Source organism: Grammomys surdaster, unplaced genomic scaffold (genome assembly GCF_004785775.1).
Source record: "Grammomys surdaster isolate TR1022 unplaced genomic scaffold, NIH_TR_1.0 364, whole genome shotgun sequence".
Taxonomy (NCBI): Eukaryota; Metazoa; Chordata; class Mammalia; order Rodentia; family Muridae; genus Grammomys; species Grammomys surdaster.
The window spans coordinates 907,035-923,299 of NW_021604783.1; the positions used below are offsets into that span (position 1 = coordinate 907,035).

The following is a 16,265-nucleotide window of genomic DNA, read 5'->3' on the forward strand; positions in this document are numbered from 1 at the left end:
CTCTCTCTCTCTCTCTCTCTCTCTCTCTCTCTCTCTCTCTCTCTCTCCCTCCTCTCACACATGCACACACACAAATGCACACACATTGAGATCTTGTCATCTGCCTGTTGGTTCCATGAAAGAACCTACATGAAATCTCCCTAAGCAGTAATAAAGGAGAAATAAAATGGAATTGTCAGCTAAGAAAATTTCAAATACTCAGATCAAAATTTACAAAAATAGAAAAATAAAACTCTAGGTTGAATAACTTAGGGAAATATGTTTATTTGGAGGTGTAATCCTTCCACTGCTCATCAAAACTATATAGGCTCCAGAAAAAGTATTTACTTCCTTCATTAGTATTTTAACTTCTGGATTATCAAAACAATTTTTGAGAATGAATTTGTGAGTTTGGATAATCATCAATGCTAAATTTGCTTTTAGTCTTCTGTATCAAATTTGTCTCAGAAAAATCAAACTGTTTGGTAAGCAAAATCTGATGGATCACTAGTCCCTAACTCCACAGACATGGGGGAAGGGCTGAACATACAAAGAGTTTTCATGAGGCAAAAGGAGATGCACTTTCTTCTTGGTGAAGTTTCATTTCTGTTCATCAGATACAGCCTCTCCCTTCCCCATATTTTCCACATCTAAAGTTATGGTCAAGGATGTTTCACTGGGACAAAGGAGTATCAGAATATATATGCATCTGTAGGATAAAAATCAAGCTTTAGAATTTCATTTTACTTACTGAACACATTTGCCAGATGGTCCAGATGGGCTTTTAAACCAAGTCTTTCAGCAAAGTATATCCTATGTGTTATCTTCAGATGATGATGGTTGTATTTTGTTAGAAGAGAGGAATGATGAGATAAGATGTCATCTGTTTAGGCATAATTCCAAGTTCTTCCTTTGGAATGCCTTCTTTTCAAGTTTGTACCAATCACACAAATTGCCAGGGCATGATTTTCTAAGGGACCCATCACTATTTCTCCCTTTTGAATATCTAGCCCATGGGCATCTTCTCCATCCTGGAAGAGGAGTGCATGTTCCCCAAGGCAACAGACACCTCCTTCAAGAACAAGCTCTATGAGCAGCATCTTGGAAAGTCCAACAACTTCCAGAAGCCCAAACCTGCCAAAGGCAAGGCCGAGGCCCACTTCTCCCTGGTGCACTATGCAGGCACCGTGGACTACAACATTATTGGCTGGCTGGACAAGAACAAGGACCCCCTGAATGAGACCGTGGTGGGGCTGTACCAGAAATCTGGGTTGAAGACTCTGGCTTTCCTGTTTTCTGGGGGACAAGCTGCTGAAGCAGGTAAATTTTTATAGTATCAACTTGTTCTAAGAATCACATCACAGAAATACACAGTTTGTCAGAGACAATACAGGTCAGTGGTTCTCAACCTATGACCCTTTGGGGCAGTCAAATGTCCCTTTCATAGGGGCTACTTAAGACCATCAAAAAATACAGATATTTGCATTATGATTCATAACAGTAGCAAAATTACAATTTTGAAGTAAGAACGAAAATAATTTTGTGATTGAGGCCACGACAACATGACTTATATCAAAGGGTCACAGTATTGGAAATGTTGAGAACCATTGATCTAGGTATTGACAAATCTACTATAAGAATTCAGGCTAATGGGAGTGAAATGAAAGAAAGCATATTTAACAACCATGGTACACAGACATCAGGGATTGTTCAGTCCATAGCATTGTTTATCAGTAGATTCTGAAAGGTTCAGGGATTTGCTGATGATGACACCAGCCACTTTTCCACATCAATAATACTGCTTCCATCAAGGATCCAACTGAGTCAGAAATAAGGAAACCCTCCCCAGGGCCAGAGCACTAGGGTAACTGAATCAGGTTGTATTACCTTCCTGAAGTTTCCGAAGTCTAAATGTACAAGTAATAAGATGGGGACATAGAAAAATAGAAACTATGGATCCCTGCTAGGGAGCCAAACTTAACTACCTAGGAGCAAGCATGCACCTCTGACTGTCCAGGGCATGTGTGCACTGGCAGGATCCTGCTCCCCTGTCTTCTGGGTGGGTACTTCAGGAATCAGACACTGGTGCTCTGAATGGAATCAGGGAGTCCAACCTCATACCCACGTCTTCCATCTTTTGAAAAAGTCTTCCTCCCTGGTGTCTAAAGTCACTCCAGTGATGACTGTATCTTCCTCTCGAATTGGGGTAGATGAGCTATAGAAGGAGGAAGGGGGAAGGCAAGTACCACGGACTCTTGAGAAATGTGGCCATCCTGATACCTGTACACATGGAGGACTCAAAGGTTGGGGCAGATAATCTCCATTTTCCACTCTGCTTTTCAGAGGGCGGCGGTGGAAAGAAAGGTGGCAAGAAGAAGGGTTCTTCCTTCCAGACCGTGTCAGCTCTTTTCAGGGTACAGTATAATCTTACACTTAGAAGATAACTAAACTGCCTTTAATGAGAGATTTTAAAGGATGCTTATGGCAAAGGTGGAAGAAAAGGTAGTAATGTATCTTTTTTTAAATCTGAAAAATATCTCAGGAAGTTTTTAACGAAAAGAAGACACACTCATTGTGTTTCTTTCATAGCAAAGTCTGTTATAAATGAGGCCATGCCCCCAAGCCTCAAATAAGAAAGATCTGGTAGTAAAGACATTTTTAAATGAAATCAAGCCCTCTTTAAAAACTACCCTCTGTGTTCCATAACATCTACTCCTTATGATCAAAGTCTCGGTACAAAATCATTTTGATTGCCAGGGTTTGAGAAAAACCAACTGGAATAGACTTTTTCTGTATAACCAGGTATGTTCTAGAAATCCACCCCCCAGACATAGGATAGTTCCCTTGGTCATCATGATCTAACTCAGACAGCTCATTAGAATGGGATAGGAGAAGAATGAACTCTACAGCCACAAGTTATTCTAAACCTCTCCATACGGTTTTATAGGAGAATTTAAATAAGCTGATGACCAACTTGAAGAGCACCCACCCCCACTTTGTCCGATGCCTCATTCCCAATGAAACTAAGACTCCTGGTAAGACTCTTCTTATGCACAGAGCAACCCCAGTGTGACTTCTCTTTAGATGGCTGAAGAGAATGTATTCCCCTTTCCAGGTGCCATGGAGCATGAATTGGTCCTGCACCAGCTCAGGTGTAATGGTGTGCTGGAAGGCATTCGCATCTGTAGGAAGGGGTTCCCCAGCAGGATCCTCTATGCAGACTTCAAGCAGAGGTGTGTCTCATATCCTCTCATACTTCACATAAAGCATCGTTAAATTTTCAATACTGTTTGGTCCTCTATTGTTTGATCCATCTTTTCAATAGTAGCCACTACTGTTCTATCATTTCTTTATGAGGAAAAAGAGTCATGTTTTAATTATGCTGTTTGTTTTGACAGATACAAAGTTCTAAATGCAAGTGCTATCCCAGAAGGTCAATTCATTGATAGCAAGAAGGCCTCTGAGAAGCTTCTAGGTTCCATTGACATCGACCACACCCAGTACAAATTCGGTCACACTAAGGTACCACCAGTCCAAATTGCTGACATGATTTTAGCACTTTCAGAGTTTCTGCCTGAAGTGAAATAACAAATCTAACTGCTCTCTGCCAAGGTTTTCTTTAAAGCTGGCCTGTTGGGAACTCTAGAGGAGATGCGAGATGAAAAGCTGGCCCAGCTCATCACTCGCACTCAAGCCGTGTGCAGAGGGTACCTGATGAGGGTGGAGTTCAAAAAGATGATGGAGAGGAGGTGAGGAGCAGGGCGTGTCTGCCTTTCCCGCCTCTTTCATCCCTGAATCCAGTGCAGGTGTGATGGTCACTTCACAATCTTTGCCCATTAGCATCTATTTTTCTCCTTCTACAGAGAGTCCATCTTCTGCATCCAGTACAATGTCCGTGCCTTCATGAATGTCAAGCACTGGCCCTGGATGAAGCTGTATTTCAAAATCAAACCCCTGCTGAAGAGTGCAGAGACAGAGAAGGAGATGGCCAACATGAAGGAAGATTTTGAGAAGGCCAAGGAGGATCTGGCTAAATCAGAGGCAAAAAGGAAAGAACTAGAAGAAAAGATGGTAGCTCTGATGCAGGAGAAAAATGATCTCCAGCTCCAGGTTCAAGCTGTGAGTGTCAGATATTGTACACAGCCCTTTTTCAGTACCTTGTCAGGATGTGACTGCATATAAGCAATCCAAGGTTTCAGAGCAAACAATTTCTATCCAGGTGTCTGTTGTGATTGCCTTCCCTTCAAACCACTAAGATTGGAACCCAAAGAAACAGAAGCCACAAAACCACATCCATGGTGATTTTGTTCATATGTGCATTGTACACAGCCTTGTCCCTAGTGAACAGAGTCATGAAAACATCTAGACATTTTCCTTTCTGTATGGAGCATCTTCTTATATTAGAATTTTTCTCTTTGGTAAATATTGTTAAATGCTAACTAGAAAGCACATTATTATTATTATCTTTTATCAGAGCAGGGGGAAAAAGACTAATTTAAGTCCTTAACTGAATGTGAGGGAAAACAAAAACAAAAAACAAAACCCCCAAAACAAAACAAAACAAAAATCAACCGAGTTCAAGAATTAGTAAGTGACTTTTCCATGAGGACCAAAGGATAGTAAATCATATATTTTCAACAAAGCCACCTTTTCCTCATTTTACCTTCTACACATGGATATTTAGAAGGAATGAATTAATCTACTTGATCAACATCTTAAGATCATTACATTTTGTCTAATTTTTTAAAAGTTAGCAAGTTAATGGCCTATCCAAACACCAACTAGTAGTCATCCATTCCCAACTTTGAATTCATTATAGTGTATTTTCAGATATATCGTATACAAATGGAAGTGTACTATTTCTCCCATTAGGAAGCAGATGGCTTGGCTGATGCTGAGGAAAGGTGCGATCAGTTGATCAAAACCAAAATTCAACTGGAAGCCAAAATCAAAGAGCTGACAGAGAGAGCTGAGGACGAGGAGGAGATCAATGCGGAGCTCACGGCCAAGAAGAGGAAGCTGGAGGACGAGTGCTCAGAGCTGAAGAAAGACATCGATGACCTTGAGCTGACACTGGCCAAGGTTGAGAAGGAGAAGCACGCCACGGAGAACAAGGTACAACTATATTCACTTTAAAGCATTTATCAGTATTCATTTAGTACTGAATCTTAAACCTTAGAATCATTGAATGTGAAAGGAAAACAGTTAAAATGTTGTCATCTGTTTTAAGGCTGCTGTGTTCCCTGTCAGGATAATGTCCTGGGAAGTTAAATTATCACATATTTTGGCAAGATGATAGTTTTTTTTTATCAGCATCCTCATCATCTGTTCAAATCTAAAGGTGAAAAACCTCACAGAAGAGATGGCAGGCTTGGATGAAAATATCGCCAAGCTGACCAAGGAGAAGAAGGCCCTCCAGGAGGCCCACCAGCAGACCCTGGATGACTTGCAGGCAGAGGAGGACAAAGTCAACACCCTGACCAAAGCCAAAACCAAGCTTGAACAGCAAGTGGATGATGTGAGTATGAAGAGCAATCTTTTCCTCATAAGGGATGACATAGGCCATCATGAAATGAAGCCATCAGCGCAACCCATGAGCCTTGAAATGCAGGCTGAGGGTTCTTATGCTATTTGTTGTCTATTCTAAGTTTTTTCTTGAGTATCTGGCTAAGGACATGTGGTTCAGGGCTTAACAAAGTCCCTTATAATTTAGCTTGAAGGATCACTGGAACAGGAAAAGAAGCTGAGGATGGACTTAGAAAGAGCCAAGAGGAAACTAGAGGGGGACCTGAAGCTGGCCCAAGAGTCCACAATGGACATAGAGAATGATAAACAGCAGCTCGATGAGAAACTCAAAAAGTAAGTGTAATAGGATTTGAGCTCTGGCCTCTCACTGTGTGAGTGCAGGGGAAACACGTGTTTAAGTGTTTCCAAATGCTTGCTTCATGATATGTGGGGTAAAATAAACAAGGGCAACTTTTTAAAATATTTATTTAATTAAAATGGCACTGGGTAGACTTGTAAAACATGTACTTCTCTCTCTTTTAAGACCAACAGTATAAAAAGTTCAATTATTCATAGCTAGGAGGGCTGGGGGAAGAATTAACCATGAGCTACTGTGTTGCTGTTAAACTAGGAAAGAGTTTGAAATGAGCAACCTTCAGAGCAAGATTGAGGATGAGCAGGCCCTTGGCATGCAGCTGCAGAAGAAGATCAAGGAGTTGCAGGTAAGTCCATGGCTTCCATCAGTCTAACTCATTAGTAAAAGAAAAATGACTGACCCAAGAAGCTGAGTCTGTTCTTTCCACCACCCCCAGGCCCGCATTGAGGAGCTGGAGGAGGAAATCGAGGCAGAGAGGGCCTCCAGGGCCAAAGCAGAGAAGCAGCGCTCTGACCTCTCCCGGGAACTGGAGGAGATCAGCGAGAGGCTGGAAGAAGCTGGCGGAGCCACTTCAGCCCAGATCGAGATGAACAAGAAGAGAGAGGCTGAGTTCCAGAAAATGCGCAGGGACCTGGAGGAGGCCACCCTGCAGCATGAAGCCACAGCGGCCGCTCTTCGGAAAAAGCATGCGGACAGCGTGGCTGAGCTCGGGGAGCAGATCGACAACCTGCAGCGGGTCAAGCAGAAGCTGGAGAAGGAGAAGAGTGAGCTGAAGATGGAGATCGATGATCTCGCTAGTAACATGGAGACAGTCTCCAAAGCCAAGGTCTTTCCTAACTTTCTGATTTATCTGAAATACTTGAAAGCGACTGTATACTCTGTAGGACTCTAGCTAGCCAAGCAATGCATCATTCGAGATTTTCTGATTGATATCACTGTATTAAATGGAACCCCTCAGGTTTTCACATCTTATTTTTCAAAATCACCTTAAACTTTGTTGCTATGGCTACAGCAATAGTAATGCAGTGGCAAGAAAAAGTCCCCTCTACATGATGCGGGCCATAAATGATGTTCATGGTTCCCCAAAGAAAGGAATGTAGTTTCGATGATTATATAGTCAACCAGTCAGTCACATACACTCCTCTCCTGCTGTGCTCCAAAGTGTTCCCAAGCATCCTGCAAGGCTTAGACAGCAGCATCAGCAACATCCTGTGTCTGTCATACATAGTAACAGATCTCTAAATCTCAGACGTCCAGGTAGAAAAGTTTCATCTTCTCCTGTCCTTTACCTCCCCCACCACAGGGGAACCTTGAGAAGATGTGCCGCACCCTGGAGGACCAACTGAGTGAAGTGAAGACCAAGGAAGAGGAACAGCAGCGCCTGATCAATGAGCTGTCAACCCAGAAGGCACGCTTGCACACGGAGTCAGGTCAGTCCGTGAGCATCACTATCCTGGGAACAGCAAAGCATGAAAGGTCTGCTCAGTTCTAGAAGCTGAGGTCATGCCTTGCACAATGTGTACACGAGATGGTTACAAATGAATGACTCTATGCTATGACTAGAGACAGGATGAGAAATGAATCTCTTGAGCTTAGGAAAGTTTTGTTACCCCAACAACCCTCAAAAATCCCCAATTCTAAAATACCAAAGAAAGCAGTTTGCTAACATTCTGGAGATGTTCTTTGCATTCTATGAAATAAGGAGGGTCATTTGCCGGCCCACTGTACTCTTTGCTGAGAGAACAGAATTCAATCATTTGTGGTTTTCTCTCTCAGGCGAGTTTTCCCGACAGCTGGATGAAAAAGATGCTATGGTTTCTCAGCTCTCCCGAGGCAAACAAGCATTTACACAACAGATTGAGGAACTAAAGAGGCAGCTAGAGGAAGAGTCCAAGGTGAGAACCCTTGGTTGGGACTTTCATTTATGGAACTGGGCAGCCTGACACACTACTGGACCACCAGTGATTAGAATGCAAATTCACAGCGTGCAATTTTGGGTTATTTAGGCCAAGAATGCGCTGGCCCACGCCCTGCAGTCAGCTCGCCATGACTGTGACCTGCTGCGGGAACAGTATGAGGAGGAGCAGGAAGCCAAGGCTGAGCTGCAGAGGGCCATGTCCAAGGCCAACAGTGAGGTGGCCCAGTGGAGGACGAAATATGAGACGGATGCCATCCAGCGCACGGAGGAGCTGGAGGAGGCCAAGTATGGGTTTCAATGAATTAAATAGAAAGAAACTGAAGTAAAGGAAAAGGGAAGGAACATGGGAAAAAATAGTTATGCCATGAAGAACATCAAGTAATTTCACAGTTCCCATATCTATACAGCTAAGAGGACCATGCATTCAGTCTAGCATCTCATTAGACCCTATCGTTAGTATCCTTTTCTGAATTACCAGGATTAACTTAGCTTCAGTGTCCTGCCCCTCCCCCCTTCTCTCTGGTTTCATAGATATGTTTTAAATGGACACTTCGGATGGATAAGAGCTCCCTTGGGAAATCAGAATTCTGGGAGAGAGAATATGGTCACTAAGAAGTAATTCTGGGAAAACCTATGAGCACAGAGAAATAAGAGATCTTAGGAGAAAATAGACTTTCCTAATCAGCAGATAGGCAGAGTTCCTTCTTTTAACTGATTCTTCTCACACTGACCACCACCTCAGGAAGAAGCTGGCTCAACGTCTGCAGGATGCTGAGGAACATGTAGAAGCTGTGAATTCCAAATGTGCTTCTCTTGAAAAGACGAAGCAGAGGCTTCAGAATGAAGTGGAGGACCTCATGATTGACGTGGAGAGGTCTAACGCTGCCTGCGCTGCGCTTGATAAGAAGCAAAGGAACTTTGACAAGGTGGGCCACCTGACCTGCGATTTACAACTGGGGAAAGGGGGCATTCTGCCTGGGTTCAGAGCTTAACTAATGACGTGCTTCCAGGTCCTGGCAGAATGGAAACAGAAGTATGAGGAGACTCAGGCTGAGCTTGAAGCCTCCCAGAAGGAGTCCCGTTCTCTCAGCACGGAGCTGTTCAAAGTGAAGAACGCCTACGAGGAGTCTCTGGATCAACTCGAGACGCTAAAGAGAGAGAACAAGAACCTGCAGCGTAAGTCCCAGTCTTCAAAACCCTGCTTAGCTCTGGTTGGACTCTTTCATTCAGTCATCATTCCAATCGCTCCCTTTCATTCGCTCTTCCACAGAGGAGATTTCTGACCTGACTGAGCAGATTGCAGAGGGAGGGAAGCATATCCATGAGCTGGAAAAAATAAAGAAGCAAATTGATCAGGAAAAGAGTGAATTACAGGCTTCTCTGGAGGAAGCAGAGGTATACTCTTTGTTTGCTCACCCATCTCTTAAAGAGAATTGCAACTGGGATCTATCATTTTGTAAGCTCCAGGGGACAATGTATACCATCAAGGAGAAATCCTCCAAATGCAAGATCGATAATCTAAGTTGGGACATAATGAAAGTTGGGGAGGAGGGCTAAAAATGTCTTCTTGAGAAATCACCATGGTGAAGTGACCAAAATGTTGCTTTTATCAAGGCATCCCTTGAGCATGAAGAAGGTAAAATCCTACGCATCCAGCTGGAGTTGAACCAGGTGAAATCTGAGATTGACCGCAAAATTGCTGAGAAAGATGAAGAAATAGATCAGTTGAAGAGAAACCACCTCAGAGTTGTGGAGTCCATGCAGAGCACCCTGGACGCTGAGATCCGCAGCAGGAATGATGCTCTGAGGATCAAGAAGAAGATGGAGGGAGACCTCAACGAGATGGAAATCCAGCTGAACCATGCCAACCGCCAGGCTGCAGAGGCAATCAGGAACCTTCGGAACACACAGGGAATGCTGAAGGTACCTAGTCGTGAATGCTCTCAGTGTCGGCTGGCTCAGCATTATTGTAGAATTTAAATCTTAAATTTTTAGGAAAAGTATAGGATATAAATTATCAAGGCACTGTGATAACAAGATAAAAATAATTGTATGTGCCTAGTCAGGAAGAGCTAAGTTCTGTCTGAAAGGCCCCAAAAAGAATTTGCTTTGCCACCTGAGACAAAGTGAGTGGTAAGGTGTATGTAGCTAGTGACGACATAATTCAGCTTCCCAAGTGCTAGGACTTTAGGCATGACCCACCAAAACCAGCTCTGGACCTCCCCCTTTAAGCATCTAAAATGATGTAACCAGTTTAGCTATATTTTAAGGGTACTTTCCTGATACAAAATTTCATAGATTTGTCCATGATTGATTTTTATGATTTGGGGATCTGAAATAAACCATTATGTGGCTTTGAATTTAAGCACTGCACTACGCATCCAAGAATAAGCCATTAAGGGTACTTGTAGATGTTCCCATTTAATCAGACTCTGAGATAATAAGATCCAGGTGTGAGCATCACATTAAATCTGAATCCCCTTTAACTGGAACGTGAATAAGAGTTTCTATGTTTTCTGTGCAGGACACGCAACTGCATCTGGATGATGCTCTCAGAGGCCAGGATGACCTGAAAGAGCAGTTGGCTATGGTTGAGCGCAGAGCCAACCTGATGCAGGCTGAGATCGAGGAGCTGAGGGCATCCCTGGAACAGACGGAGAGGAGCAGGAGAGTGGCTGAGCAGGAGCTCCTGGATGCCAGTGAGCGTGTGCAGCTCCTGCACACCCAGGTGAGGTTCAGGACCAGGGCTATCAAATGCACTTCCTGAAGCTGAAGGCAGTCTGAAGGGGTGAGCTTTTTCATGAGATGTACATGTAATGTTGGCAGGGATATCTTCCCAGGGCTTAAAGAAATGCAAAAGGGGACCTAAGTATGTACTGAGACACAAACAGTTTACAAGTCCCCTTCTGGGCTGGCGTAGTCATAGATATGAACAATCTGGAGTTTAAAGCTTATGTAAAGAAGAACAGTAGACAACATGCAGTTATTCATCTAACACTGGTGGCCATCTTATCTTTCACAACTCTATACAGAAAATAAATAAGCCGACAGAATGTAGAAATAGTAAGCCGTCTTATTTATTATCATGTTAACATCACCGTGCATGTAAAGAGCTCTTGGCTTCAAATCCATGGGGCCATCATTAGTGCTAGTTAGCACTTGTGTTCCACAGAACATTTAAATAAGTTAAATAAAGCAATTAAATAGGTAGTGGTATAATCTTGCAATGACCATATGGAACATTCACTGCCTCAGAAAGACAATCACAAAACAGAAAAAGGAATACAGCAAATTAAGGTGAAGAATCTCCTGTCATTTGTAAAAAAGTGTACAAAAATATTCAAAAGAATAAGCAAAAGCGTTATTAACGGTTGTCTGTGTTTGCTGAGGGCATAGTTTTGTCTTATGCTCATTGTACACTCTACTTTTTAAATAATGAACTCATGTAACAGAATACTTTTGAACGCTGTAATGTCTAAAACCAGCAATTATGGAAATGTTCAAATCCATACTGTAATTTTAAAAACCAAATATTAGTAGTTAATATGTGACACTTTTCTTACTAATTATGAGCATCTAGAATTGATTGACTATTTCAAGTACTGTTAACTTTCCAAAAACATGGGGGCTCTTGACTATCTTTTGTATCAATAAATATGCTATTTATGAACTTAGAAAACAGAGGCAATCAATAGGATGAACAGCTAAAATAAGTTATTTTTCATCAGCTGTGTGGTACATAGCACTAGAAAGCTGGACAATTTTACTTTGTGTTTACAAGCATCCATGGATAACAAGTAAATACCGTTGGCACTAGAGATTAAATTTTACATTTAATCATTTACATTTTCTGACCAGGGATATAGGTAGAAAAAGCCATGAACTTGAAATTAACTTCTGATTTTGTTTTTATTCTGAACTTTTATTATTATCAACTATTTAGAGCTACATACACTACTTAAAAATGTAATTAAATATAGTTTTCTTCTTTCTTTTTAAATTTGTAACAGAATACCAGCCTCATCAACACCAAGAAGAAGCTGGAGACAGACATTTCCCAAATCCAGGGAGAGATGGAAGACATCGTCCAGGAAGCCCGCAATGCAGAAGAGAAGGCCAAGAAAGCCATCACTGACGTGAGCAGCGAGTGAAATGGAGATAGCAAGTCTGAATCCTGCAGGGCCTTGTCAGCCCTTACCAATTCTGTTTTATCACTTGCCAGGCCGCCATGATGGCGGAGGAGCTGAAGAAGGAGCAGGACACCAGCGCCCACCTGGAGCGGATGAAGAAGAACATGGAGCAGACCGTGAAGGACCTGCAGCACCGTCTGGATGAGGCTGAGCAGCTGGCGCTGAAAGGCGGCAAGAAGCAGATCCAGAAACTGGAGGCCAGGGTGGGTGTCCATGTCTTCTTTCAGCCCCCTGCCCATGCTTGTGTGAACAGTCACAGACAAACTGGTAACCGTTCTCTCTCTCCCAGGTGAGGGAGCTTGAAACTGAGGTGGAAAATGAACAGAAGCGCAACATTGAAGCCGTCAAGGGTCTTCGTAAGCACGAGAGAAGAGTGAAGGAACTCACCTACCAGGTGATGGGCCTTTCCTTCTCTGCCAGGCCTTTTGAGAAAATAAAACTAGCAGGCTAGTGTCCGCTAATGACGTCATCTGTTTGCTGTGTCTTTCAGACCGAGGAGGACCGCAAGAACGTACTGAGGCTACAGGACTTGGTGGACAAATTACAGACTAAAGTGAAAGCCTACAAGAGACAAGCTGAGGAGGCTGTGAGTATCTCCACAGCGAATGGTCCAAGATCACAGCTGGTTCTGTGAGGCACTGAAGTCCCCAGAATTCAAGGGGCTTTCTTGTAAAACAATAAGCAAATCAGGACCCCAAAATTAGGTAGGAAAATGAATATTTATTTGGAAAACCAACTTTTGCTGCATATTATTACAGCTTTAGACTTTCTAATTCATTTCTCTGAGACTGCTTCAAGTACTGTTTCAGACATGTTAATACAGAAATGCTTCTCTACTGCACTATACTCACTATCTAGAACATTCCAAACTCCCAGAAATCATAGGGACTGTGTAAATAAGTCTGGATTATTCTAAATCTAATTTAACATTGTGATTAAATTCAGTTCTGAACTTAAAAAAATTTAATTTTTCACATTCTGTCAGTTCTCAACTCTTACTTAAAGTTCTGTGCACCCAGTATCACTACTGTGTCTTCTCTTTGAAGTTTGTTATAGAAACAAGATTGAATCAGATCCCTGCTTCTTTGACTTCTGTGTAGTCACTATAGCATTCTCCGTGTGCCAGGAAAAGTCAAATGAAAGAAAAAAAGGGGAGGGGCATTGTAAGCACACTCATTTATGTCATCAAATCCACGAGCTATCCTGCCCCCAAATAAGAATGTCACCAAATGACAGAACCTTTTACTTTTTCATTCATGAAGCAAACTCTGTAGCTTCTTTTAGCAACAAAGGCAATTAAGCAGAAAATGTCAATTTTTGTTCTCTCCAATTTGTTCCCATTCACAGGAGGAACAATCCAATGTCAACCTGGCCAAGTTCCGTAAGATCCAGCACGAGCTGGAGGAAGCCGAGGAGCGGGCTGACATCGCTGAGTCCCAGGTCAACAAGCTGCGGGTCAAGAGCCGGGAGGTTCACACTAAAGTCATAAGCGAAGAGTAATTCATCCTTCTGTTGAAAAGTGACAGAAGAAATCACAAAATGTGACGTTCTTTGTCACTATCCTGTATATCAAGGAAATAAAATCTGCAGATAATTTTGCAATCTAGAAGTTCATTTGACTTTTAATTATAAGCTCCATGATGCTTTGGGTACCAATTTATTTCTTAAACATTTGTTGAATGCCTACTATGTGCAGTGATGTCAAAGAAATTAACCAACTAAAGATAAAGGACGTGAATACTACCCAACCAACTTTACTGGGTATTGAGAACATATCTGAAGAATGGTCACCAAGGAAATGAGTTATCCCTGTCTTGAGGAACTCAATTGAGAGGAAAGCACATTTCAGACAAACATGGAAGGGTGTATTTCCCTAGACAGAAGACTAAAGATAATTCACAGCAAGGATATAAAGTGCTACTTGAGAGTCCAGAGAGATTTCTCAAAGGAGTCTGTGAGCTCCTTCTGAGATGAGCAGTCAGCTATCAGGTGATAGGGAAAAGAGATGGTCAGTGTAAAAGGAAACAATGATGAGATTTCACAGTCATTTTAGCATAGATGTCATGAGCAAAGGGCAACAGGTAAGAGCAGACACAGGAAGGGAAGGCCTGATAGTAAAGGGAATGGCCTCTCACACAGCTTGAACAATTAGGGCATGCATCAAACTGGCCCAATTTTCCAAGAAAGTGAGTTGTCCAATTTTGACAATGGTATACATGAAGCAAAGAGTTAAGACAGGAAGGACCAGAGCCTCAAGGGCTGTTTGGAAGGCATGGTCCAGATTCAAGGCAATGGTGGTAGAATGACCAAGAAAGCAGAAAAAGAATACAGGGTTCTCATGCTAACACAGAGGAGGTGGGCAGCACCAAGGAAATCAGTCCCACAATGTTCAAAATGACAGAACACTTTGTCGTTATCCATTTCATTTCATTTTGGGAGAAAACTTTTTCTTTGGAACTCTTTCTCCTTCCAAGAAGAATGAATAGGAGAATTTCTCCTGTTGACCTGCTTTCTACAGAACTTGACTTTCCTTAGTAGCTTGCACATTTTAAGGAGGATGGAAAAAAGGATTTCATTTCCTAATGTTGAATTCTCATGTTGACCTGCTTTCTACAGAACTTGACTTTCCTTAGTAGCTTGCACATTTTAAGGAGGATGGAAAAAAGGATTTCATTTCCTAATGTCACCTGTAAACACAAGAAATATGATTGACATTTTATAATAGCCACTGTTTGATTTTTTCTTTTATACTTTCTTAAAAATTAAAATTTTGGTTTCACTGGGTGGATGTTGAAAAAATAAGGCAGAAGAAGCCCAATTTCTCCCTTTCAAGTGGCCAATAGATAACCCTTTCTAACAAGGAGGCCACTTTGAGAAACTGTCTTCCCTTTGAGAAACCTAGTTAGTAGTGAGAGCTTGCTTCAGCAGAAGAGAATTTCAAAAGCCAAGAAAATAATTATGAAGAACATCTCACCTCAGCCATGATGAAGACTAATGAAATATCCTGCTTAGAGCAGGCATTTATTATCAAATCTTAATTAAGCTCTGTAGAGTTAACCTATTGACCTCCATAGCACTAGGCAACCATTGGATTATTCTGTCTCCTGACTACATAAGTGATTGCCTAAGCAGAGTAAAGGATGGGTTTTGTTATATGCAAGTCAATTACTCTGCCTCTTTTTAAAGCAAGATGCTTAGAGATCACAGATATTCTGGTTAACATTTTTCTCATCTTCCTGACAGATTAGGTGGGTTTCAGCCTCCATTCTGTGTCTACTAGAATAAAGCCACACCCAATCATCTGGGACTGCCCACACAATACTCTTTACATTCTCTTTCATTGCTCTGAGGCATTAAGAAATATATACACTTCCATGAACCAAGACAGAGTGCATGCAAAGGGCAGGATGTATTGAAATTTCAATATATGCAAATGTTCCAATTGCAATGAACGCATCATCTGGAGTGGCTGGCTAACCAACTAAGAAGATCCTGTAGGGCTGGAGAGATGCTTAGAACCTGCACTTCCCTTGCAGAGGAACTGAGTTTAGTTCTTAGCACTCCTGTTGGGAAGCTCACCATGACCTGCAACTCTAGGAGCACCTGACAGCTCTTTCTTAACTTCCGTACATCTTATCTCCTTGATTTGCTGCATTTCTGTCCTGCTACAAGGTTAACTACTGATTGTCTCCTCCTGCTAAAACATAAGCTCTACAATGACAGACAGTGCATTTGGCTTACTGTTGAGTATGTGTTCAGGCATGGCCTGCCACATCACAAATGGTTAAGAAATGTTTGTAGAATAAATGAGAAAGTTTGGTACAAATTTTATCTGCACTGTGTACAATGTTATGCTGTACACATACCATCTAAAATGGATCTACATGCAGCGGAAATTTTAAAACAGTCTCACAAATTTAGTAAGAAAAAATTTCCCTCCCTAGGAGATGGAATAGTTGCTTCTTTACCTGTTTTTTTTTCCCGAATAAGTATGCAACTAACACCCCGGGATATTCCACTTCACATTAATGTAGGATACTCTGATAGAGAAGATGGAGGACCTTAGGGTTCAGGATGGTCACAGTGGTGAGGTCTGTGGGTTTTCTGTGCTTCATCATATCCCTAGGCTCAGTGTTAAAGAAGCAGACAACACAGAAACACCAATGGATACTGAAAAGGGCATAAAGAAAGAAAATGGGGGGAGGGAATGAATAAAGCCCTAACAAAATTCTTTATCTCTGGGACCTAGAATCTAGGTAGATGAGGAGAAATGGACAGCCTAGCAGAAACAAATAAA

General features: G+C 42.0%; 1 protein-coding gene across 3 annotated transcripts in view; it reads left to right on the forward strand.

The window, feature by feature from the left end:
- Window positions 1-13,570, forward strand: part of LOC114631690 (myosin-4) — a 23,348-nt gene extending 9,778 nt beyond the window's left edge. The window contains exons 14-39 of one of the 3 annotated variants that reach the window (XM_028780059.1): window positions 990-1,299; window positions 2,195-2,221; window positions 2,344-2,393; window positions 2,927-3,014; window positions 3,095-3,212; window positions 3,378-3,501; window positions 3,592-3,728; window positions 3,843-4,098; window positions 4,852-5,094; window positions 5,321-5,497; window positions 5,693-5,838; window positions 6,116-6,206; window positions 6,297-6,686; window positions 7,164-7,290; window positions 7,637-7,755; window positions 7,867-8,063; window positions 8,521-8,704; window positions 8,789-8,954; window positions 9,049-9,173; window positions 9,393-9,701; window positions 10,303-10,506; window positions 11,789-11,914; window positions 12,001-12,171; window positions 12,258-12,362; window positions 12,459-12,554; window positions 13,316-13,468. In XM_028780059.1, coding sequence (XP_028635892.1) covers window positions 990-1,299; window positions 2,195-2,221; window positions 2,344-2,393; window positions 2,927-3,014; window positions 3,095-3,212; window positions 3,378-3,501; window positions 3,592-3,728; window positions 3,843-4,098; window positions 4,852-5,094; window positions 5,321-5,497; window positions 5,693-5,838; window positions 6,116-6,206; window positions 6,297-6,686; window positions 7,164-7,290; window positions 7,637-7,755; window positions 7,867-8,063; window positions 8,521-8,704; window positions 8,789-8,954; window positions 9,049-9,173; window positions 9,393-9,701; window positions 10,303-10,506; window positions 11,789-11,914; window positions 12,001-12,171; window positions 12,258-12,362; window positions 12,459-12,554; window positions 13,316-13,468 — 4,239 coding nt within the window. Of the gene's footprint in view, window positions 1-989; window positions 1,300-2,194; window positions 2,222-2,322; window positions 2,394-2,926; window positions 3,015-3,094; window positions 3,213-3,377; window positions 3,502-3,591; window positions 3,729-3,842; window positions 4,099-4,851; window positions 5,095-5,320; window positions 5,498-5,692; window positions 5,839-6,115; window positions 6,207-6,296; window positions 6,687-7,163; window positions 7,291-7,636; window positions 7,756-7,866; window positions 8,064-8,520; window positions 8,705-8,788; window positions 8,955-9,048; window positions 9,174-9,392; window positions 9,702-10,302; window positions 10,507-11,788; window positions 11,915-12,000; window positions 12,172-12,257; window positions 12,363-12,458; window positions 12,555-13,315 lie in introns of all 3 variants that reach the window. The other 2 variants (XM_028780058.1, XM_028780060.1) reach the window with 2 other exon arrangements.
- The last annotated feature ends 2,695 nt before the right edge of the window (window positions 13,571-16,265 follow it).